Raw genomic sequence first — 26,154 nt, 5'->3', positions numbered from 1 at the left:
AATGAGACCTCAAATTTTGGATGAGGTTCTATATGGACATGACTTTTGAAGGAGAAATAGAGGTAGGCGAGGAGACCAAGCTAAATATCAACATTAAAAATATATGTACATATAGATTCAGTAGGTGATTTAAATATATTTCTCCTTTTAGTTAGGAAAATGAGGAATAACAACAAAGTAACAGAATAAAAGGAGATCCAGTTGGTTCTGACCCTTTTTGTGATTTTTTTTTAGGAGGGGGGGGGGGTACACCCTTTTGACACCTTAAGTATGCGCCTCAGGCTGGCGATGCTGGGCCTACCTGATTCACAATAATCTCCTTCGTAGCCAGCATCACAGACACACATATTATTCATGCACCTTCCATTGTCACAGTTCATTCCATTAAGGCAAGCTAGAGAAACAAAGATAATAAAATAATGTTTCACTTTCATTTAGAGTTTGGTACATCGAAACAGCGTGTCTTAGTGCTTTACAGATATTTATACCCAAAACTTTTAAAACCAACAAAGATATTTGGGAATATATATATATGCCAAATCAAATCTTAGAAAAGAGGAAAGAAGTCAGATCATTTATTGGGCTAAACACTAAGGCCCTTATTCTGAAGTCTGGTATATCTTAGACCATGGTCTAACTCGATCTGTTCTAAAATTATGGGAAGCCAAACATTTCAAAATTTTGTTTACAGTGAATGCTTCTCATGTGCTCCTTACTAATTCTTTAATGGTGAAGACAACTGTCATACTTCTTCCCAGGCAGTTAAGAATGTTTTGGGAGTCAAATGAGCTGATACATTGAACCTCTACTGTTATAGATTTATGTAACAACTGGCTTTCCATAGTTAAACCACAATTTAAAACCAGAGTTTATATAAAACCTGACTTAAGAATACGGGCCTAAGTAAACATAACATACAGATTTTGTTTCCCTTTGTTCAAAATGGCGTAAAGTTTTTACGGACAGTTTTACGAGATAAGATTTGGTAGAATCCCTAATTAACTATATACATTCCGTGTAAATATCATATCATTACATTTAGTCTTGCTTGAATGAGCACACAGCCATGTTATGCCACATAACGAGTGGAATTGAGCATTTCTTGTTGATTATTTCTATATGTGCACCCACTCACTTGTAATACTAAAATAATTTTTATTCAGTGGTCTTGAGAGATATAAGAAACTCTTGTGACTTTCAAAAAGCGACAACTTATGGTTAACAATTTTAGTGTTTTAGTGCATTGAATATAGACCTGATATAGAAACATTGTACGAAATCAATTCTTATATATAAATGCATAACAGCTAAAGGTGACCGAGGGCGTATTTTTTTCTATCTTCGTCAATTTGCATAAAACTTCTCAGTATGCAACTTTACCTGGGTAACATTGATTTTAATTGTTTGTCGAGATCTGTAACAGTGGCAGTTATGGCAAAGTTTCAATGCAGTATTTGTGGGTTTTCCATAAATTCACGCCGCAATAAAGATTAGTTAAATAAGAAATCACAAATTTTTCTAGGTTCAGTGAATACCAATATAGTAACATAATGCCACATACTCGAGTCTGTAGCACCAGAATTTGTGGTAGGCTCTGGAGTGGGAGAAGTTGCCAGAGTTGATAAAGCTGGCGTTGATGGCTGAGTTGGTGTCGTTGGCTGGGGTGATGGCGTCGTTGGCTGGGGTGATGGCTGAGTTGGTGTCGTTGGCTGGGGTGATGGCGTCGTTGGCTGGGGTGATGGCGTCGTTTGCTGAGTTGATGGAATTATTGGCTCTGTCGACGGTGATGGGGTTGTGGGCTGCATTGATGGGGTAGTCTGCTGTGTTGTTGGAGTGGTTACCTCTGGTGTTGTTATTGCTAAAATAGTATTTATATCAATGAAATGGATGAACGTTTTAGGAATTGAATGGAAACACACTTAGAGATTAAAATTGAAATTGGAAATATTAATACTTGATGCCACAGTGGACATTTGTAACAACTATGGGATGATAGGTAAGACAAAATACAGAAAAAATTCTGATTATATTCAAAATAAAAGTTGAACCAAAATTAAAGACGGTCGATTTGAAAGTTCGTGTCAAATTTCTTAGTTATACAGTGCGTCCCAAAAAAAACTATACACTTTTGAAATGGCTGCCAAATAAAAAATGTAGCACTTTGGGGAAAAAGACTTACATATATGGAAAGCCAATAAAGTCAACTTTCAAATGACACCAAAAAGTTGGAAAACTATTCAGGCTTGAGCGAGCACTGCCCACTGAAACAAAGGGTATGAAAATTAGGGTGGGCTGGAATTAGCCTTCCAATTTATGTCAGTTTTTGAGAGGCAGCAAATCCTTTCAAACTTGCAAAGTTAAGGGCGTTGTGATAAATTAATGATAATAATAAACCGTGACCAGTATTGGTTGCATAAGCAAATTTATAAATTATTAAATTGAACTTTAATGCATGAGTGAACACAAATTACACTTTTGGGCAGCATTTCAACTTTATTATTTGGATATCTTTCTGGGCAGCATTTCAACTTTATCATGTGGATTTCAGCAATGTGTTCATGGGAGTCGGGAGAATAGGGGGTGAGATAGGACTTAAGTGGGAGAAGTAGGTTGATGGAATAAGGCTCAACAGAACATTCAACCCCTGCCCCCTCCCTTTTTCCCGCCCTCCCCTCCTGTTGAGAGACTAAGGGCTATTGTCATGAACGCGTGAAGTCCAGAGCAGAATGTTGATTTAATGATTAATTCTGAATTGGGGCATCAACTTTTTCCTATCAATCATTTAATCAACAATTTATCAGTAAATCAACTCATTCAATGTGCAATGTGATCAATCAAACATTCATTTTTTTCAATTAATTATTTCATTAATCATCATAATCATTAAATTTCTTGGTAATCATTCAATAACAAAACTGACCATCAGCCACCGGTCACTTGGCAGTTATAAGTTTTGAATACGTTACAATCCAGGGAGTGAGACAGAGAGAGAGAGGGGGGGGGGGCTGGGAAATGGTGGTGGAGAGGGGAGGGTACATATGACTTTTAATTTGTAATTTTTAAAGGACAAAGGGAAGAGGAATGCCCTTTTAACCAAGTCTTAGCATATCTCGCCCTCTTGCTTGTAACATGTACCATCACATTACTCTGACTCTCACGAACACACTTCTGAGGTCCACAAGATGAATATGCTACACTAAAATTACAATTGCTGTTCACTCATGATTAAATTTCAATTTAGTAACTCATGCAATTTAGTAACTCATGAAATTTGCCTAAGAAACCAAAACTTATCTCACTCATTAATTTAGCTTAGCAAGTTCCAAAGGACTAACCACTCAAAAAAACTGTAAGGCTAATTCCTGCCCAGCCTAGCCGAGCTTAGTCTCTCAGGAGAGAAGCGGGGGGGGGGAGGGGGGTTGAGATGGAGAGAGGGGTTGCTAAATGTTCTGTTGACCTTTATCCCATCAACGTACTTCACCTACCTAAGTCATATTACCCCCTCTTCTCCTGACTGTCATGAACACATTGTTAAGATCCACATGATAAAGACAAAATGCTGCACTAAAAATTGCAATTCATGATCACTCATGCTTTAAATTTCAATTTAATAACGCATTAAATTTTCACAAACAATAAACTGATCACAAATGATCTTTAATTCACCAAATAACCCTCAACTTTGCATGTACCAAACAAAAAACCTGAAAGAAATTGGAAGGCTAATTCCGGCCCACCCTAATTTTCATACCCTTTGTTTCAGTGGGCAGTGCTCGCTCAAGCCTGAATAGTTTTCCAACTTTTTGGTGTCATCTGAAAGTTGACTTTATTGGCTTTCCATATCTATAAGTCTTTTCCCCTAAAGTGCTATATTTTCTATTTGGCAGCCATTTCAAAAGTGTATAGTTTTTTTTGGGACGCACTGTAGTAGGAATTATTTTATAATAGTATAATCTTAATTAAAGAGGTGTAGTGCTTTATTTGTATTTTATTCAGTTCCAAGGAATGAGTTTAGATAAAGCCAATATGTGCTCTTTATAGAACTTCCATGCTACAAAATCTTATCAGATTATTATACATTCACAGGGATGGATTCAAGACTGACCAGAGAGAGAGAGAGAGAGAGAGGGGGGGGGGCACTTCTAAAAAAAATTGACTCCCAAAAAGAGTTTATCATCACAAGATAAATATATGAAAGAAATACAGCACATGATTATAATGCAATGTGAGCGGAATCGCGATTATACGGGAAAGGGGCAGAAAGCGGAGGTATACACCACAAAACAGACTAACAATGGTTTAGCTTAGAGTATATGCAAATATTGAAATAAAAAACATTGGTTGCATGGAATGCAGGGGAAAAGAAAGAAAGAAAATGCTTCTCGCATCAAGTAAGATTATCCCCATGAGGAAAAATATTCATTTAATGGGGTGAATTCTTGATTAGCTTAGAGAATATGCAAAGACTGAACGATATTGATTGCATGGAATGCAGGGAAAAATAGAAAAGAAATAAAATTCTTCTCGAATCAAGACATATGTTCGTGAGGAAAATATTTATTTATTTCATGTGACATATTCTAGCAATTGGGGATTCTGTACAGAATCATTATAGGCTTTATGACAGTTCTCAATCATTGAGGAAACGGCTATGTAGGCAGGTGTGGGTGTGTGTGAGAGAGAGGGGTGGGGGAGCGTGTGCATGTGGTGTGTGTATGATGAGATAGAGAGGGAAAGAGAACGACGGGTGGGGGAGAAAAAGAAACAGCGAAAGACAGTGTGTAGGAACTATGTGTGCATAAGTATGTTCTAACGTTGATTTTATTAACCCACACTTAATTACCTGTGCTTCTACAATCGGGACCACTGCTACCATCAGAGCAAAAGCATATGTAGTACACACCAAACTCATGTAATGCATACAAAGTAATACAGGAGCCATCAGGCCCGCAAGGCTCGTCATCACACGTCACTATCACTGTTTTAAACCAAGATCAAAGTTTCGAATTTTTTTTCTTTGTTTTCTATAAATTTTGAAATGCGTGTACTTTGACGATTATTCCCAAACTACATGAGCCACCCCTGGTCTAAGAGATGAAAGTTCTTCTTTGAACAATAACGAACATTAAGTAAATCATCTCGCGAGGCTTTCTATGATCTTTTTAAGGAGGGTGCTTCTGTTTAACCCCCCCCGGATCAACGCCTGCTATAACTGCACAACGTTGCTTTATAATTATTCAAACAGTAACTGCTACGGCATTTCATTCCACTGTTAAGAAACTGAAACCTAAATATCCCGAATTGAGTGGTATTGCCTAGAATCTTAGAATGTGTAAGGTAATGCAGCAAGCCTGAAGTAGGCCTAGTTTGTGAGCGCGAAGCGCGAGCGGAAAATATCGATGTGATCATAACGTTGAAATACTGTGTAAATTTTAATTTCCGAATATCCCAGAATTTATCATATCTTTTAAGGCAAAATATCTGACAAAGACTGACATTTTCTTCAAATTAAGAAAAAGTGACTGCTGTTATTGGCAACGTACTGAGCATGGGCAAAAGTCTCGCGAACTTATTTACCTAATTTTCTTCATGCCGTAAAAAAAATTTCATTTGTAATATCTTACCATAGTGGATTAAATCAGGTAGATGGCCATGTGGCACAAACGCTCACTCCCATGGTATCCTTGTCATAATGGTTAATGCAATTGTAAAACGACACAGCTACCGATCTAAGTTGAGGTTCCCCAAAAAGCCATGACAATATTACCATAACAGAACGTTTTTTTTTATAAAGCAACGCGACTCTGAACCCTCAAATAATTTGTGATCGAGTCCAAATAATAATTAAGGGTTGTCTTTAGAGCAAATTTCGCATGCACAAATGGTCACAATTTGATTTCATACATTTGCATTGGTATTTATGATAGAATGATGCAAAAAAATACAAACACTGGGCCCCTAATTGTTACGCCAACACTATCAAAAGTAGAATTAATGGTTTTGATTTTTGCTGGATCTAATTAAAAAAAAATAATCACGACCCTCTTTACCATTTCAAAACGTGAAACAGGCATGATCAATCTGTTTATTGTGAAATTATGATCTTTTTTGCATGGGATACATTCGGAACGTACATGTACATCTACGTGTATGATTTTTTTTCTCTGTATATGGTCATGATCACAGTAAAAAGATTAACAAAGAATGAACAATTTTGCACAAAAGGATGAAATCGAAACAAAAGGAGCGATGCAAAGGTTATACAGTGAAAACACAACGTTTTCGAAGGTGTGTATGAAAGCGTAGAAAACTGTGATTGGTATTCTGTATGATGGCTTCATGAAGATGACAGAGGGTAATGATAACCTGATGAACTATTGATACCACAAAAGTAAGAAGAAAGCATAAACATGACATATAAACAAACTATATGTAAAAACAAAAGCATGAACAAAAAATTAATGGAAACGCAAATATGCATGATAATACCACCATTTTTAAAAGCGCAAACTCATAACACTGGGATGGGACGGGGGTTCATGTTGACATTGTAATAATAATTATAAGAAACAAAGTTACTCAGTCAATCTCTCCAACCCAACAAAATATAGTTCGATCAACGTCAATGAAGAAACGTGAGAACAAATTGTTGAAAAAGATGTGATGTGGACCAGCCAATTATATCACAGTCTGTTTAGTTACGGGATAATACCCGGTTGTCTATTATCACCATCAGCCCATACTGGTTTTGGGTGCAATGAACACAATCTCTTAGCCCATATAATCACAGCGGCAATTCAAATATCTACACCATCACAATATTGTCGAATGTCAAAAATATACACGCCACCCCTCCTCTACATGTTAACAAATTTTGATTCTGGACTACGGTATCTATATCTACTGATATCACGACCCGAAATGTATGCATGGTTGCAAAAGAATATTAATTAGCCCTATGGAAGGCATGGCAAACTGGGCCCGCATACCAAATAATTAATTTCCATCGATTCCTTTTAAGATTCTAAGAGAAACTAACAAAGAAAAGCCCAGCATGAAATAATGAAATATATAAATAACGAAATGTAAAGTATGAAAATGATCATTTATTGGCTGCAAAAGGAAGAAGAAGAAATGAATTGATTACATGTTCGTGCAATTATCGACACTATAGCATGATCCACCACAACCACCACCACCACTGCTACAAGCTCCGTACATGAAAACTGATGGCATCGATCCCGTGTGTTATACAACAAACCCCAAAATCACATATTAATGCCTTAACACCCGGAAATCATATTTTAAACTAATGATTCTCGCTACTCGGCCGAGTAAAACCGGTTGCACACGCTCAGGACAATGATTTGAATACATTAGAGAAATGAAGAGATGGATTACATGTAACCATACAGACATTGCAAGCCATCACTGCGCCACCATTACAGTCCTATACCGTCACCAATTCAAGTCCATTGTCGCCATCACAAACATATTAGCCAATAAATCACATGAACTGCCGCCACCGTCTCAGAAGCCAATATTAGAGAGTTTCGCAATCACTACGCAGATGTTTTCTGGAACATTGGGATTCTATTGCCAAAAGCCCTTTGTTATAAAAAGGCCTTCAATCAGTGAATCAAAACAGCAGTGTTGTCGACGTACGGGACTCTGGAAAAATGACATATTTTTCGTCAGCTGAGAATCTTAGCACAATCTGCTATTCTGGTTTCCTAATGTTCGACAATGACCTCTTATCTTACGAGCATTTTCAACAGAATCTCAACTTTCCAGAAAGCGCCTTCGTAGTAGTTGCGAAAACTCTCTAATAGTGTACAACGAACCATTCGCACAGTTGAGTCCTTCGAATCCAGAAGGGCAAACACAAAAGTAAGGAAGACCATGGAACATGTCTTCGAAGTTAAAGCACTCTCCTCCGTTCAGACATGGACTCGAATCACATGGCGCTGGAATTTATCGTATGAAAGATAAACATAGTTATGTGAGTCACAAATGAAAAAAAAAGTTATCACGAGGTAGTAATAACTAATTTTTTAATAAGTGTCGTTAATTTTCCGGACAATTCGTGGAAATACCTAAAAATATTGGACTATGAATACAATAGCCTATAAATATCGGGTTATTTTCCTTTTTGGCATGGCACCCTGGTGCAAAAAAATGTGCTCAGTAATGTGTTGATAGTTGACTTCATCTCCTTCTTGATATGAAATATTTAAGGTAGAATATCGTAACATTCACATACATCAAGAAAAAAAGTGTCAGGTAGAATACCACCACCACCCCATGTTCATCATCATTGTAATCAAACCTACCACCAGATTTACGATCATTTACCACCATCAACACAATAATAATATAGGATTTGTATAGCGCACGTATCCACCTTGCTAGGTGCTCAAGGCGCACAGCTTTTTTGAGGAATTACTTCCTGCCGGTACCATTTACCTCACCTGGGTTAAGTGCAGCACAATATGGGTAAATTTCTTAAAGGAAAACACGCCATGGCTTGGAATCGAACCCACGTCCTTCAGATTGAAAGACGAGAGTCTTTACCACTACGTCTCCGTCACTTTAATTACCAGTGCCACCATCATTTCCACCGTAAAAAAAGGTCACTGTGACCCCAACCCTCAACACCTTTATCAAACCTACTACTAATATTCCGACCGTCAACACCATCCCCACTGTCAACATCGTTATAATTAAACATAGCACCAATGTCCACACTATCAACAGCGTTGTAATCAAATCACCACAAACCCCACAGTCAACACCATTTTAATCAAACCTACCACCACCATCCTCACCGCCAACACCGTTATAATCGAACCTACCATACTATCTCAATCGTTAACATCATTATATTTGAACGTACCACCACCATCCCAACCGTCATTATTATTATAATCAGATCTCCCACCACCATACCGCTGTCAACACCATTATAATTAAACCTACCACCATTATCCATACCGTCAGCAACATTATAATCATACACACCACCACCACCCCGCTGACAACACCATGATAACCAAACCTCCCACCATCATCTCGTTATCAACGTTATATTCGAACCTACCAAACTGTCTCAATCGTCAACATCATTATAATGGAACGTACAATCTAACCTCCCACCACATTCCCGCTGTTAACACCGCTATTATCAAATCTCCCTCCACCACAACGCTTTCAACACCACTATAATTAAACCTACCACCATTATTCATACCGTCAGCAACATTATAATCATACATACCACCACCACCCCGCTGTCAATGCAATGATAACCAAACCTCCCACCACCACCCCGCTGTCAACACCATTATAATCGAACCTACCACCACCACCTCGCTGTCAACACCGTTATAATCAAACCTACCACCACCACCCCGCTGTCAACACCGTTATAATCAAACCTACCACCACCACCCCGCTGTCAACACCATTATAATCAAACCTACCACCACCACCCCGCTGTCAACACCGTTATAATCAAACCTACCACCACCACCCCGCTGTCAACACCATTATAATCAAACCTACCACCACCACCACCCCGCTGTCAATACCATTATAATAAATCCTACCACCACCACCCCACTGTCAACACCGTTATAATCAAACCTACCACCACCACCATCGCCACCATCAACCCCATGATAATCAAACCTACCATCATCATCCCCGCTGCCCTCACCATTATAATCAAACCTACCACCATTATCCTCATCGTCAGCAGCATTTTTATCAAACCTACCAGGCTACAACCACCACCATCCCCATCGATAAGGGCATCAGCAATATAATTTTTTCAATATAAATTTCATTCATAAAATAACATTTCTAATAGATGATTTATTTTGTACCCCCTCGAATTTAAAAATTTGTACAGCAGCCTATTTGAAAAGGTTGCATCGTTCATGTTCATGAGTTCATGAAACCGCCGCGCAAGCTACTTTTCATTCACCGTAAACTACATCATCATTACAAAACCTAAAGACGTCCGAACTGTTGAATCTAATCCAATCCGATCAAGGACTTTGCATTTTCTTGGTAATAAATATTTCAATTCACAATGAAGCCTACGTTTTTCTCTCCAAATTTGGCTGTGACATAAAGTTAAACACAATTTGTGCATTTCGTATATATAGTCTAGTCTATCTATAGCATTATTGATATTCTGGTATGGTATAATGAAATCACTTGATTCATTTTGATATCGTTTTGGGATCCTCTATTCAATCAATGATTTTATGAAGTATCTATACTCCTTAACTTTTCCAAAGTTTCTAAGCTACATTACCACTAGATTCCAATTAAAATCCAAAGAATGCCACCACCACGTCATTGCTTTTTCTCCTGTTGAATTGAATTGAATTTTATTACCAAATATCACTGTCAGGTACAATTACAAGGAATAGTACATCACATATAAACAAAACATTTGGTAATTGGAGCTAACATAACAGCAATATGCTAATCGAGGTTAGCCCCAAATAATGTCATTATCATAGTTAAACAATAAATTTAACTAAATCTCAATATTGTACATCAAATTCAATACTAATTCTACTTATTACTGTTGCAGAAAATTTCGATCATTTTCAGTGAACATATTTACACTACTTACAGAAAAAATATCTTAATTATTCACAAAATCTTTATATTATATTTTACCATACCAAATTAATTATAATTTTCCAGTAGCATTAATTTTAACGATTTGCTAAATATCTTACGACTGGGGGTGTTTCTAATATTACTTGGCAGAAGATTCCATAAAGTAGGACCAGAAAATGAAATTGATTGTTTTCCCAAATTGGTATTATTTTTGTCAAGATTAATATTTCGCTTTTCTCTATTTCTTGTATTGTAAGGATGGTCTATAAATGAAAAATAATCAATAAAACTATGCGGCAACCGATTATTAATTAAATCGTGCATAAATACTCCTATCAAATATTGGTAATGATTGAAAATATCGTGAATATTTAGATCGTATTTATTTTTTATGTGATGTACTATTCCTTGTAATTGTACCTGACAGGGATATTTGGTAATACAAAAATATTCAATTCAATTCAAACCGCCGCGCAAGCTACTTTTTATTCACCGTAAACTACATCATCATTACAAAACCTAAAGACATCCAGACTGTTAAATCCAATCCCATCCGATCAAGGACTTTGCATCTTCCTGGGAGCCCAATAAGCTTTTAAGATTTTAAAGCAATTAATTCTCGAGGTTCTTGCTTCATATGTTTATTCATTATAAATATACTGTTGTCTATTTTATGTCGTTTTCTCTGCCTTTTTATTCTTGTTATAATTAATTTTTTCCTCTCTTCAAATAATTTAAATCGCGTGTATATATATTTTAATTTTCATTGATCTGTTTTATACCCAAACATTGGAGATTTGATTATATTGTGTATTATATGTTATGCATTGACTTTAATAAATACATTAAAAAAAGAATGCCACCATAACCATGACCAAGAACCCAAATTATGGATAGTTCCGAAACTTGCCATGCATACAATGTGCATTTTATCATTTAGTAGACTCTAATTACCTGTCTCACAAAGCGTTCCGGTGAAACCAGATAGACAAAAACATGAATATGGGAGATTATTCAACACGTCAGGGATGTTTTCGCAAGTGCCGCCATTCTGACAGGAAATCGAATCGCATGGTTCTTAATGATCATAGAAAATGCACAAAAGGACAAAAAAGGTTAGGACATCAAGTATATCGAACAATATTATTATAATCACATCACTAACGAGGTTATTTTGATTATGAAACTGTTTTCAAATTAGCGCATTCAATTATTGATACTTTGCTCTTTTACATAAAGGAGCTTTAATCAAATCCCAATATTTGTTTTTCAAATAATTTATGACAAAAACCGACAATGCATAAAACTACGAGATTCCGAAATTCAAAATACCGAGAAATTAAATTGAAATATGATTAAAAAATAACTTATCGACAACATGGTGAAACCAGAAAGAAATTAATTACCTATTCATTCACGGTCTTTAACAACTAGTTCTTGACTTCTCTTATTTTTATAATATATAGCACCACGACAGTCCTAACCACCATACAATCTAATAAATGTAACTTCATTTAATATTATTGCGAGAGTGAGAAGGAAAGGAAGTGATATTTTCAAATAAAACAATGCTCTCAGTCGTTTCACATGTCGATTTCAAATTTGAGAAAAAAAAGTATTAATGATCATTCTGATCAGAGGTGAGATAAAAATGGTTGGGTGTAATTCATTTAACTATTTAAAGAGAAACAAATCTCACCACCAAGAATAATGGCACATTCATTAATCGAACCACGGGGAACTTTATGTATCAGATACAACAATATCACTTCGCCATATATTTAGCAAAAATTAGTCAATTATAGGTAATTAATGGCATTAAAAAAAGAATCTGTTCGACTGTAGCCATGTTAACCATGATATCATTTTTTGCGATATAAAATTATCACGTCATTCTTAAAGGTAAATTCCAGTTTTGGTAACGATCTCAAAATGACTTTTTACAGAATCTAATATAATGAACACCCAAGTGTCTGTTTGTATGAATAAAAAATATGTGCCAAAGGATTCTGGAAGAAATTGTGTAATTGCTGAGAAATAAGCAATATAAGCGCGGATTCGGTCACTTCCGTCGGGTCTTTATTCCAGCAATAATAATACATTGTCCCACGTGTGCCTATCTGTGTTGGCGATCTTCAGTGTGATCGTATTTCAGTTTAGATTTTATGATTTCACACAGTTCAATTCATGTAACTGTACCAGATCTAGATCCACGATGATATAGTCATTCTTAACCTTGGTTTTACAGACTTTCTCACGAAATTAGTGTTTTACTGCAACTACGTTCATTTAGCTGTAGGTGTAGAAGTCTTATCCCACAGCCTCTTTGATTTACGGCAGTGGTCAGCACTATAACCCGTGTCAAATGTTTGTCATAAGGACCCAAAGCGGAGTTATCCACGCGAGAGCAGGAAAGGTGGGACATCGAAGTAAAATTATTTATAATATCCATTTATAATGACAGAAGGAACATTTGAGAACATGGAGAGAGGAAATGTTGAACTGACCCAAATTCGAAAAAAGGGCATGCTTTCTTTATACTTCTACATTATTTCTAGCTGTTTTTTTAACTTTTCATTTCCAGCAGATGGGGGAGGGGGGGGGGCATCACACATAGTTACGCCATACACCAGTGATTTGTCACATTTATTTTCACGTATGCCGTAGATGTGAACACTCAACACTGCTGCAACCACCACCATATCCAACAAATAATGTTAAATACACCATACATTACACAGTCATGATCGACGATCATAGAACAACTAACCATCTTCGCAATTGGGACCAGTGTATCCAGAAATACAATCACAGGTGTATTCAGGATTGTTCATATCATCTGGGACGTTTCTACAAGTTGCTCCATTTTGGCAGGGACTTGAAGTGCATGGTTCTTGAAGATTGTCGGGGGTAAACGGGGGGAAAAAACAAATTAGCACATTGAAAACTATGCATGGTCTGCGAATATATTATGTACACGGCATGTCAAGCATTTACTTACATCAAAATAATTCAAAGGTATTGTCGAATGATTTGCTGGGGATACATGATACCATTTTCACCTGGTGGCAGAGCCAAAATAAATTCGATTTTTATTTTGATAGCTAACAATTCAGCATTTCAACTTAATGAACGTTGATATCAGTCTAGAAATTAGTAGATAGCACCATCAGCAATAGAAGACAGTGAAGATTTGAAGAGGAAGAAGAAGATTTGAAGAAGAAGAAGGGGGGGGGGTAGTACAAACGAGAAATAATACGGAGCCCACACGAGGAAAAGGACAAGTAATACATTCAATTTTATACAGGAATAAGAGGGATACCTTCTCAGTGAAATTTGCAAAAACAATGATATCACTGTAATGTGCAAATTTATATAAATATATACACCTTAAAAGCAGTAAATACAAAGGCCTTCATAATGATAATGACCACCATCACCATAATTACTAGTATATTATTATACTTATCAAAACCACCTAAAACGAAAGTTGTATTATAATATCCACCACCCCTATTATAATCACTTCCTAAATATAACAAGTATTCTGCGAAAGGACAGCGTCAGGGTATTTTGATACGGAGGGGGGGGGGGCAAAACTGTTATTTTAACAAGTCAAGTTACTCATCTCACGCCTCTTTTTGGATATACTTCTTACTTTTTTTCTTTTTCTAATTTTTCACTCCCCTTTTCTTTTCATTGAATAAATTCATGGAGGTGGACTCTGCGTTAGTTCATTATACAACATTCCGAGTGACCCTTTCAATACCAACGGGAAATTAAATATCAAATCTTTTTGTTTTAGGATTATATCCGTTGCGTGCACGGGATTTATGCATAGATAGTAGATGCAACAATAGATGCATCGGCCATCAGGTATACCTCTGATCTTACTGGAATTCTGTCGTTGCCATTTTGTCTACAATGTTCATTTTTGCTCAAGAGGCGCAATTTTGTTCCCCTGTAGTTATGGATTCTTTTCGTTCTGATACAGTGATTTCACGAAATCTTTAGGAGATCTTCATATCCATTACTACAAGAGTGATACTGTTTCATCGGCCTGATTAATAGCTCGTATCGCTGGTCCCCCTGTTGATAACTAACATTCAGGCTTTCTTAGCCATAGGGTTAATTATTTCACAAAGCGCAACACCATTAACTTTATTACCTAACCATCATAACCCTCAAAGCCATTAGCCGTCTACAACTAAGTAAATCTATTGAAGATCACAATTTGAGAATCGGGTCAGCAGATCGTCCTAAGATTCGGAGCTGACGAAATATTGCAGGCATGTCGTTTGTCCAGAGTCTAGAAAGACTACTATTTTGCTTCATCGATTTTTTTTTGCGAAAACTCCCTATTATTAGACATACACGTCCCCTTATATAAAGATAGAGAATTCATGGTTGGGGTATTTCGGAAAAGGCGTAAGATGATCCAAATAGGACTTGATTTTTCTTACATTAAGGATATCGCATATCTACACGACACATCATCCGTCTCCAATCCCATTATTCGTGGGGTTTTATTCTTATATTTTCTTTGTATTTTTGATTAATGTTCTTATTCTACATTTCCAGTTTCGAACTAATTCGAAAACCATGTTGACAACCTTTGCCTCCTGTAGCACCGTCTATATTCATATTCACACAGCAAAAACTCGGTGTTGATTTACCACTGGCCCGGAATCTATTATGCCCACACCAGAAAAATATTGAAACAACACAGGTTTTGAATCAAACCGATGCTAATGTAATACTGATTGGTGTTGTATAAACACCAAACCAAACAGGTGTTGTTTAACACTTCTCCGGTGTAGACATATATATATATTCCAGGCTGTTGGTAAATCAACGCCGGAATTTTCGTAGTGCATCAATGCAGTTTCTTTGTAGTATTGTGTAATACACATTTACCCTTAACCCTGGCTGAAATATGCAAGTCTTAAAGTGACAACGAGATGTCCTGATAGTCATCTCGTCATGTCCCAATTCTGTAGGAATGGTTTCGTCATTCTGTCCATCTCTTCTACATAATAATGACACAATGATGACTATCTGTACTTCTGGGTGGCACTTTTAAGCTTCCTCGTTACAGGAATTTAGTAGCAAATATAGGTTTACCGGAATCTCGAACGTTAAATATACATTACAAACCAAGCAGGTAGAAAACCAATAAAACAACCCTGCTGATGCAACTACCCTTAATGTTAAACTTAATACCATCTCCATCATCGTCACCATAAAAACAAACACCAACGGTAGCAAATACCGTCACCAAACAACAAGACCTATTACTGACACCACCAGTGTTACTGCTATACTATACATGCATATACATGATATAATAGTAACTTGGACAACATGAACAAGGTAACCACGTAGGCTTGCTGGATCCATCATGCAGAGTAATGTATAATGTGCAAATATAAAGCAAAATATGTCAGTTATTATTCCTGAGAATCGTTTCATGGAGGTATTCATTCCCTGACATTTTTCAAAGTAAAATCTTCAGTCTTTGAATAAAGATGGGAAGCACTGGCCTATGGCTATTACTTTGATAACTGTCAGAAAAAGACAACATGTCAGTGCTGATCTATGTGAAACGGTGTCCCGAAAGACGGGTGAAAGATCTCTGATATCATAAAGACTGTGCAACTAACCATCCGAGCAAGTGGCACCAACGAATCCAGGCGCACAATTGCAAGTGTAGGGAAGACTGTTTGTTATGTCTGGGATGTTGCTGCAAGTTGCTCCGTTCAGACAGGGGGCTGAATCACACACTAAAGTGAACAAAATCTAAATTGTTAAGTATGTCTAATCTGAAGAAAATAAAATCAAATTAGATCAACGCTTTCTTGAATTTCAAGATTACAATAAACCTCTAGAGCCTTTAAACTATTCCACTTAATACAAACTGCAGTAATCGTCAGCTATAAGAATGTAGGAAAGTTCTTCGTGAACGTAATACGTTATGTTAGGTTAATTTCACAACAGATCTCAATGAACAATTCAAAGAGGAAACTAGAACTGCAATCGTTTCAGAACGATGTGCATGCATTGACGCGTCTGATTGAAAGGTCAAGTCCACCTCAGAAAAATGTTGATTTGAATCAACAGGAAAAAATCAGACAAGCACAATGCTGAAAATTTCATCAAAATCGGATGTAAAATAAGAAAGTTATGACATTTCAAAGTTTCGCTTATTTTTAACAAAAGAGTTATATGAACGACCCAGTTACATCCAAATGAGAGAGATGATGATGTCACTCACTCAAAATGGTGCATGCACTGTCATGCATGAATGATTTTAGAAAATGAAATAAGAGGTACACAATAATGCATCATGGACAACATGTCTACCAAATCGGAATGAATTTGGATGAGGAGCGGAGGCAGGGGAGGACTAACAAAAATTACATGTTAATCAAAGTGGATTTTGGTACATTTTGCCCTCCATAGGAAGTTACAGTCTCGAGTCAAACAGATTTCGTCCATTTTTAGACCATATGGCCGCTCAACAAAGAGAGAGAAGGGAGAGAAAGACACAGAGAGTGATATGAATAAGCATACAAATTTCCCTGACAGTTCATTAACGTAACTCAGTGTAAAGTACATAGCAGAACGATGTGCATGCATAATACGTTATGCCATAGACATTGTGTACAATTCTGTTGTTGATAATGTGTGCATTGTGAGTAGTATACCATGTGTTCAGAATGGCTTATCTTGAAATTTTCTGTTGTAACCTATGTCGTATTTGGTATCACTGGATAGAACATTCCAATGCGGTGACATTGATACCACTTTTATTTGTGCGCAAGCAATAGACCGGAAGTAAATGCCATATAAAGAAAGACATTAAAAATGACAGTTTTGCACAATAATTTTAAGCTGACGACAGCTCTATGTCAGTTTCTGTCACAAAACGTTGACGAACGGTTGAAGTATATATCAACACTCATATCTGCCAAGTTAGAAAGGATAAGCTTCAATAATAAGGAAATAAGAGCAAGTTGAAGTTGTGCTGGCATTATAGTGCATTTTGCGTATTTTGCTGATTTTCGGGAGCATTTTTCAGATATTTCGTCAGTGGTAAGGTATATTTTTTTCTAAATGGCATGAAAGGGCATATCTTGAACACCCTAAATCTAAAAAAGGGTACGGGTTTGGCCATGCATGACGCAATGAGGAGCATTCAAAGATAAGCGCTTTTGAAACTTTAGAGGGCGCTATTTCAATTATAGAAGATTGGTGATGCGTGAAAACCAATCCGTATGTATAATATGGTATCAGTATCAATTCCTAAAAATATGAGCCTGAAATGAATAAAAACAAGAAAGTTATGGCCATTTTACGATTTTTTTACTTTACATTTCAATAAATATCAAATTTTTGAAGGAAGGCTATTTCGGATTTGAATTTAGGGCATTAAGATGGCATTTTAAAGGTCAAGTTATACGTCGCAGATGATGGAGCAACTCTTTGACTATCTATAGCAATTTGTTAGAAGTCTGTAACATGTAGGATGGGGGAGTTAGGACGAGATTAGTAATGGTATGCAAATGGACTTAAAATTTACAAAATGGCGCCTGGATGGTCATGCATGAGTGATTTTGGAAAAAGAAAGACGAGGTGCACAACTAGGGATGCTGTCCAACATGTCTACCAAGTTTGGATGAATTTGGATAAGGGACGGAGCCAGGGCAGAGCTAACAAAAACCATGTGTTAAACAAATGGGATTTTGTGGAAGAAGAAGAAGAAGACGACGGAATAGGAATACGGAACAAGAACAATGCATTGTCGCCATTGGGCGTCAATGCAATCAATGCAAAAATGAGCACGACGCCCGATTAAAATGTACATTTTGATGCAGCCAATATATTAAACATAACACCGACGTATGTAAAAGAAAAACAATATAGTTGCAGTAATCAGAAATTATATCTTCTTTGCTTGTATAATCACCAATGTAAATGTATGTAATATATCAGGCGACTCAATGTTTTTAACCTCGTACAACATTAACATCGTGAAAACAATGAGCCGAATGAGTACTTTGCGTGTCACAGTGTGTTCATGTCGGCCTGTATATGGATGGAAACTGCTCAGATCCTCCATTCACCCTTAAGGCAGATTCGACATTAAGGTAGGGTAGATATTCGCATGGAAGAAATGGAAACTGAAAATGATTATTAGGCTCGACGTCTTGATTCATGTCATGCTTGATTTCATTAAAAAAAATCCATTTAAAGAAGGCACGATTTCACTTTCAAAACAAAATTCATTTAGGATAAAATTAATAGTAATAAAATGGTTACATATCAAGTTAAAAATTTAGGAGGGATGAGGCATTATTAAACAAGGCCCTGAAACATAAAACTTACCGATGTATAGCAAATATGAAGGAACACTTCCGAGTGGTTTATGGTCGGTATTTTGCGCCAAATGCGCGGGTAAAATTGATCTTGATTGGTCAGTTCATTTAGCGATTGATCGATAATAATAATGTTTTATTTACCCAGGGTAGCCACTTCAGTTACGAAACTGCTCTGCCAGCGGGCCCTGCATAACATAATAATGTTATTATTACCCTTCTCCAATCTAAATGCTGAGCGCCTAGCAGGAAGACAGAAGGTCCCATTTTTGTAAGTCTTTGGTATGACTCGGCCGAGGATTGAACCCACGACCTCCCGTTCATGATCCGAACGCTCTACCACTGAGCCACCATGACCGGTCATCTTTGTGCTACGGAGCCCTGAACATAATACATGACAAGCCCAGTGCATGAGACCAACAAAATATAAATTGGTTGGAATTGTACGAATGCCATACCTGCGGTTTCACAGCTTGTTCCTGTATACCCTACTGGACATTGACATGTATAACCTCCAGGTCCATAGGAACAAGTTCCTCCATTCTGACAAGGTGATGAAAAGCAAGCTGGAATTTAAAAAAATGAATGAATGAATGAAAGTACATTTATTTCCAACGATAAAAGCATTAATACATTTTTAAGAACTTGAACGAAACAATACAGGTAGCAACTCAGAAAGCACAGCTTGTGATGAGCGCACCGTGACATAGACACTATATACATGAAAAAAAAGAGTATAATACAAAACAATTAAGGTGGAAACAAAGGGGGGGGATAAGTTATGGAATACATTGATTAATAGATTTAGAGTTGAGACACTTTGAATTTCCAAAAAGTACTCAAATATATCAAAGTAAAGTTTACAAGAACAATTAGTAATTACAAGTTTTCAAATTAACTTCAACAACAATATACCCACGTCAAATGTGACCTGATGCGCAAGTCTCTCACACAATGTATGTTCATTTCAGTACCAAATGGTCGTAGTCTAACGCGAATGGACCTTTTCATCATTTCGGTATATGTGCTTCAAATTGAATGCTTGAGGTTAGGACTATTTTAAAACTTATCTAGATCATTAACGTCCTTCTTTAAAAATACAATTTCACATTTTTGGGAGGCATATCAATTATTTGCAATATGTGTGAACTTTGCGTAATGGAGGATAAATCAAAACGCACATAATGAATTCAACATGCGTAAGTCCAACCCCTTTGCTAACTGTTCTATATTGACATCAAAACTATGATGGTTACTATATGTTTTTCGTAATGAAAGGAACATGAATATGTACTCGTGGGGATGATATCATACATCAAGTTAGAAACGAATACGACAAACGAATCATGAAAACAATAGGAAATTAATTTCCAAACGAGAGAGTTAAAAAAGGTCTTATTGATCACCAAACGAACTTAAAATGAATACGTTTCTCAGTTATAAGGTATATGTTTTTCATCAAAGTCCATCAGAACGGCCAGTGAATGATCAAGGATTTCATTATTCATGTTAGATGGAACAGTAGAAAGAAGACCACGTCCTCAAAATATTTTGCGTCTTAAATTTTTTAGTCATTAACACAAGGAAGATGGTTAACATGGTGGTAAATCATCTTCTTGAGAATGGAATAAAATGAAACTTGACGATTTCAATTTCAATTCAAATTATTTTATTTCATTTTCAACAGAACGAAGTAATGTGGTCAAAATAGTTACAGTGAACTTATACAGACAAAATAAATTCAGGCATGTACAGTATATGATATTTATCTATAAGTAAAAGTAAAACAAAACAGAGTATTATATATAAGCAAAATATCATAACCATTATAAAATAAAATTATGAGAAAATGGAGGGATTCACTAAAGAGCAGTGCTTGTATTGTGTGGGTCCCTCTAATATACGTGATACGTGCACGAGCATAAAGTCAACGGGAATATAACAGGAGGCTTTAATGAACATGTTCTATTTCAAGGTCATACCTGTTTCTGTTTGGCCACAGTACGTTCCAAAATATCCATTGGGACATCGGCATGAGTATCCACTGGCCTCATTTAAACACGTTCCACCATTTAAGCATGGAAAAGAACTACAAGGTAAAACTGGGATAGAATGAGCAGAGTTAATTTTACAGGAGCGGTGACATTAACATACATGTTTATATACAAAAGTGCCGATATATTTGGACCTGATAAGCATACAATAAAAAAATCTCCAAGTAAGAATGTAATATGTAAGCTAGGTTTCAATAGAGATTTTGTGAAATGATGATAATTTGAGAAAAAGATAAGAATTCAAACTGCAGTAGGAAGAATCGATCATTATCATTTTCAAACAGAGGCACATTTTTTTACTTTAAAAATAATATTTTTGTTTTCCTTCAATGACATATATAAACATAAATATAACTCATGTTTAAACAATTTTGAAAAAATCAGGTTCTTGAGAATATTTGACTAGAACATTGAATTAAACAGCCGTTAAAACAACAAAAAGTTAAAACTTGGCGATGTAGTTTGCTAATACTAGCTATGAAGTTTCATCCAACATGTTATTTCAGTATGAGACTTCAATATTGGTGTTTTAAACTACAAATAATTTGTTTATACCGATCAATTGTGTTGTAAATATTTTAGCTGATCTGAACATTTTTATTAATCATGTCAGTTATTATACATCACAAATAAATGTATCTGATACACTGATTTATTTCGATCCTCTCAACACTATTTCATAATTACCTGATGTTTGCACCCCCAAAACGATCCCAAGTGATTCAAAATTTGTTCGACGCAGGTTTGGACATGTTGGATTTATCAAGGATGTGAAATACATCCAGAGCGGTCGAGGATGCATGCGATGTGGAGTTGTAGGTTTTTAAGAATTGCTTTTGAAATGAAATTACAAAAGATTTAATTTCAAATATTTTACCGTTGAATTTAAACCTATAGAGGGTTTAATCTCATTTTAATATTCGGCTGGCCACTATTCGCAACTTCTCTGGGTTTATTCAAAATCTTCGAAATTTTGAAAGTTATTTAACAGAAAATACCTTCACAGTCGGTTCCTGCATATCCATTTGGGCACTGACAAGAGTAACTATTGCCAACGTCTGAACAAGTCCCACCATTTTGACAAGGTGAAGAATTGCAACCTAATTCTAAACGGAATGAATCAAAACAAACCATTAAATATCTTGTAACCATAGATAACAGTATAAATCGTAAATCACTTGAATATACTCAAAATATTCTTCTTAATATAGGGTGACATTATATCGTCGTCTTCCCGCAGAAAGGCCACTAACGCGTAAGTGCGCGAAACGTACATTTTCGAGAAAACGCAAACGAAGTTTTGACTATAGACAAATAAATACTGTTTTGACCTCACCTTTGTGCTTTTAGCAGCTAGTGTATTATTTTCCGACCTAACTCTCAAACTTCCTGACAGAGCAAATTCATTTTTCATTTACATTTTTTTTAAATTTTAGTTAAAACGTTCTAAACGCTTTTTTATCTTAAGCACGAGTCCCGTATGCCCTTTTTCCCCCGGAACAAATCCACTGATAAAGTTCAAGGAGGAAAGACGTAAGCGCGAATGCGCAATCCAGTTCCCGGAGAAAGGCCACAAGCGAATCGGTCTATGCGCGTAAGCACGGTGAGCGAATAGTTTTTTTTTTCCGGGAACAAAATGCGCGATCCAGTTCCCAGATAAAGGACGCATCGATAAAACTACGTGCGTAAAGCACTTTGGAATGTTTTTGTTTATTACGTCACATTGGGAAAAAGGAAGCAAAAGCAAGTTTATGGACATGTTTTTTTCAATTTCAGCAATCAAATAATTATGTTTTTTTTAATAGAAAATGTCAATAACATCCTTTCTGAGGGAAGGTGACGATATGATTTCTACATTATGCTAGACCTATTCATACATTTTCATTTGATTTACACTAGATATGTTATTTGCTGCACAGCATAATTTGTAAACTTTATTTCATACTATTAATTATGATTATGGATACTGTAGGATAGGGGCTCCATGTGCAGTACTTGCTATTTCTGTGGAGTCCTTTTACCAATGAAGTATATATAACGATTTACCTTGTATCAAATGTACTTTGATATTATTTGGTAATAAACGTTCAGTTCATAGAGGTAGATCTAAGATGACTCTTATGATAAGACTCTTATGATTAGATAGACTAAAACGTTAAGAATACATCTAAAGATACAGGCGAGCGTCACATATCCAAAGCTTATATACGAGTAGACTCTGGCCAAACCAACACCAAGCCATGAATCGAAAGGGGCTTGGGATCTGCCCTTGATCAGCCATTAATACAACTATGCGGAGTCTTCTTCAGCGGACTGCAGTCGGGCGAGGTTGTCAGTTCGCTGCACGATTATTTACGACTGCTTGCTTTTCTAATAAGTCGTCTCGCGTTTGAACTTCATGTTATAAGTAGCTTTAGGGAAATCGCTTTATCAGAAAAGGTTTGGGTGCCTTTCGGACGTATTTCGACTCTCCTCACCATCCCAATAAAATATTAGGAAAATAAAAATAATTGCGACCTCGGAGGCCGTGATTGTCGATAAAATACAGCCCTTGTTCCTGATAGAACTGCTCTGTTTGAGCCCAGAGAGAAGATAGCTGCATTATTGACATGGCTTTCCCACGCCTACCGTCACAATTTTGTTGAAGACCGCCACCCGGAGAGCAAATGCAGTTATACGATGATCCGTCTCCACTTTGCACACAGGTTGCACCATTACCACAGGGGGAGCTGTCGCACGGTTCTGCGGTATCTGTAAACGATTATAACATAGGACGTGCAAAGGTCACTTTGATATTCTTGTCATAATCAAAATGACGCCAAATGCCACAGGTTCCATGCCCCCTTTATTATACTCACTGGGCAATTTAATATATCGGTATTTCAAGAAATAAAAGAACCCCTTTGTGACATGCTTATTTTGGCCCTAAGATCAGAAATGGTCTTATTGAGAAAGTGCCTTCAAAATGGGAATAAACAAAATAGACAGGACTAAAATCAGAGCAGAAAACAATTACCATATTGGCTTAGGGGGCAAAAAATATTTTCTCGTGTAATGGGGGACACCATTTGAGGAGACCAGAACAAGTATAAGTTTGATATTTATTTCAGAAAGAGTGGCCGGAATGCAAGTCAGCAATTTAGGTCTTTAAAAGAGAATCAAATATCTTTTTCACCATGATATTGTTCCAGAAGTAACTAAAGCAGGTAAAATGTGGCAATTCGTCTGCCCTATTCACAATAGCTTGAATTTTTTGAAAATTTTACATTGTATCATAATCTACGTCTGCATATTTCCAGTTAAAACACATACCCAGTTGGCTAATTAATACCCAACACGCCTTTTATTCAATCTATAATTATCATAAGCCCAGACAAATGTACGTGATCAAGACATTTGGTAATTAATAAATTCAACTATATGCAAATAACCCAATGAGATATAGACAATTTGTTCATTCCTAAAACACGTGTTGACAAAGTTATACCAGTATAAAATCATATATATAGCTTATTTGTTACCAACAACGAAAAACCACACCCCTACCTACCTAACACGTGAACTATACTCAGACACACACGCTCGCACCCACTCACCTCCAAACACAAAATGATTTATTTTGCCTTACCTTCGCATCTCTCTCCACTAAATCCAGAAGCGCATTGACACATAAATCCAGTGATCTCATCAAGGCAGGTAGCACCATTTTGACAAGTTGAACTGGTACATACTAAAAAAAATATAATGTGAATAAATTCATGATTTACATCTATAAAAATTGCGAATGAGCATCTTTGAACAATATGATTAAGTTGTGATAACTATAGTGAAAGGATAAGCAAAACTGAAATATATTTTGGAGGAATTAAATCAGAGACCCTCGACCGAAAAAAGCGACACTGACGTTTTCTATGTACTTAACAACCTACCAGACACAGTACAGATTCACAAGATTCAGCATGTTAAGAAGCACAATAAAACACATTTTCCAAACCCACTAATTTGAATTTTCCTTGAGGACAGTACTCATATGGCAAAAAGTAAATATGCAGAAAACTCGCATTGTTGTGCATTGTAGCTTCTAGGAATTTGCATAATTTTAGGTAAACCAACAACATCATAATTAATGCCAGTGAGTAGGGCCATCCTCCCTTTTTTCATTCGTCAATTTTTTTTCAAATTTATTATTTTATATGTATTGTTATTTGTTTTTAACGGAAATAAATTCAATTCAATTTAATATTCATTTTCTCATTTGTTCATTTTAGGAAAATGTAATAAGGCCAGATTACGGGCGTTTCGTCTTCTTTTATGAATATTCATTATTCATTCTCAAACAAATTAAATGTGAATTTTTGCTTGAGGCTTCTTCGCTCCATACACTGTAAAAAAGTGAAGTGTTAATTTAGCACTTACAGTGCTTGTATAGTGACTGCACTACGAGTGCTGATTTTCTGGTTTAATTTTGAACTAGAAAATCAGCACTCGTAGTGCAGTCACCCATACAGGCACTGTAAGGGCTAAATTAGCACTTCATTTTTTACAGTGTACTTCTGCCATTAGATAGAAGCCACATTCGGAGAAAAGAAATCAAAATTGAATGTAAGTGGTAAGAATGAATCGCGAATTGAGACTCAGTCGCAATTATACATACATTCGGCGGTCGGGTATTTGATGTGGATTTTGATTTTTTTTTAAATGCCTCATTGACTATTCAAAGAGAATTTGTTAAAAAATACCCCGTAAAATCATTTTATTCTCCTTCATCATTTGTCGGAAAAATCGAACATGACACCGCCCACTGTAAGCGCCTAATGGGAAAGATGACTAGTCTTACTCTCAGTTTGGCAGTTGTCTCCGGAGTATCCTGTAGCACATCGACACGTATATCCTGTTCCGCTTCCTATCTCGAAACATGTTCCGCCATTTTGACACGGTGAACTTTGACACGTAACGTCTGTTTAATAATCAAGGAAACAAATGTGAGAAATGAAAACTTATTATTTGGTCCTCTTTGAATTCGGTACTAATTGTAAAAAAAAATTCTATCTTCAAGCGGCGGATAATCAGAAAAAGTGCTA

General features: G+C 36.3%; 1 protein-coding gene across 1 annotated transcript in view; it reads right to left on the bottom strand.

Annotated features, from left to right (window-relative positions):
* Positions 1-26,154, bottom strand: part of LOC129281904 (fibrillin-1-like) — a 130,840-nt gene that overhangs the window by 4,836 nt on the left and 99,850 nt on the right. The window contains exons 67-78 of the mRNA XM_064095588.1: positions 25,911-26,030; positions 24,702-24,803; positions 23,702-23,824; positions 22,072-22,179; positions 21,002-21,121; positions 19,478-19,585; positions 16,305-16,424; positions 13,412-13,534; positions 11,596-11,718; positions 7,845-7,967; positions 1,562-1,858; positions 302-394 (exon numbers count right to left, since the gene is read on the bottom strand). Coding sequence (XP_063951658.1) covers positions 302-394; positions 1,562-1,858; positions 7,845-7,967; positions 11,596-11,718; positions 13,412-13,534; positions 16,305-16,424; positions 19,478-19,585; positions 21,002-21,121; positions 22,072-22,179; positions 23,702-23,824; positions 24,702-24,803; positions 25,911-26,030 — 1,560 coding nt within the window. The remainder of the gene's footprint in view (positions 1-301; positions 395-1,561; positions 1,859-7,844; positions 7,968-11,595; positions 11,719-13,411; positions 13,535-16,304; positions 16,425-19,477; positions 19,586-21,001; positions 21,122-22,071; positions 22,180-23,701; positions 23,825-24,701; positions 24,804-25,910; positions 26,031-26,154) is intronic.

The sequence above is a fragment of the Lytechinus pictus genome, chromosome 2 (assembly GCF_037042905.1).
Source record: "Lytechinus pictus isolate F3 Inbred chromosome 2, Lp3.0, whole genome shotgun sequence".
In the NCBI taxonomy this organism is placed as follows: Eukaryota; Metazoa; Echinodermata; class Echinoidea; order Temnopleuroida; family Toxopneustidae; genus Lytechinus; species Lytechinus pictus.
This window is presented reverse-complemented; position numbering and strand designations above follow the sequence as displayed.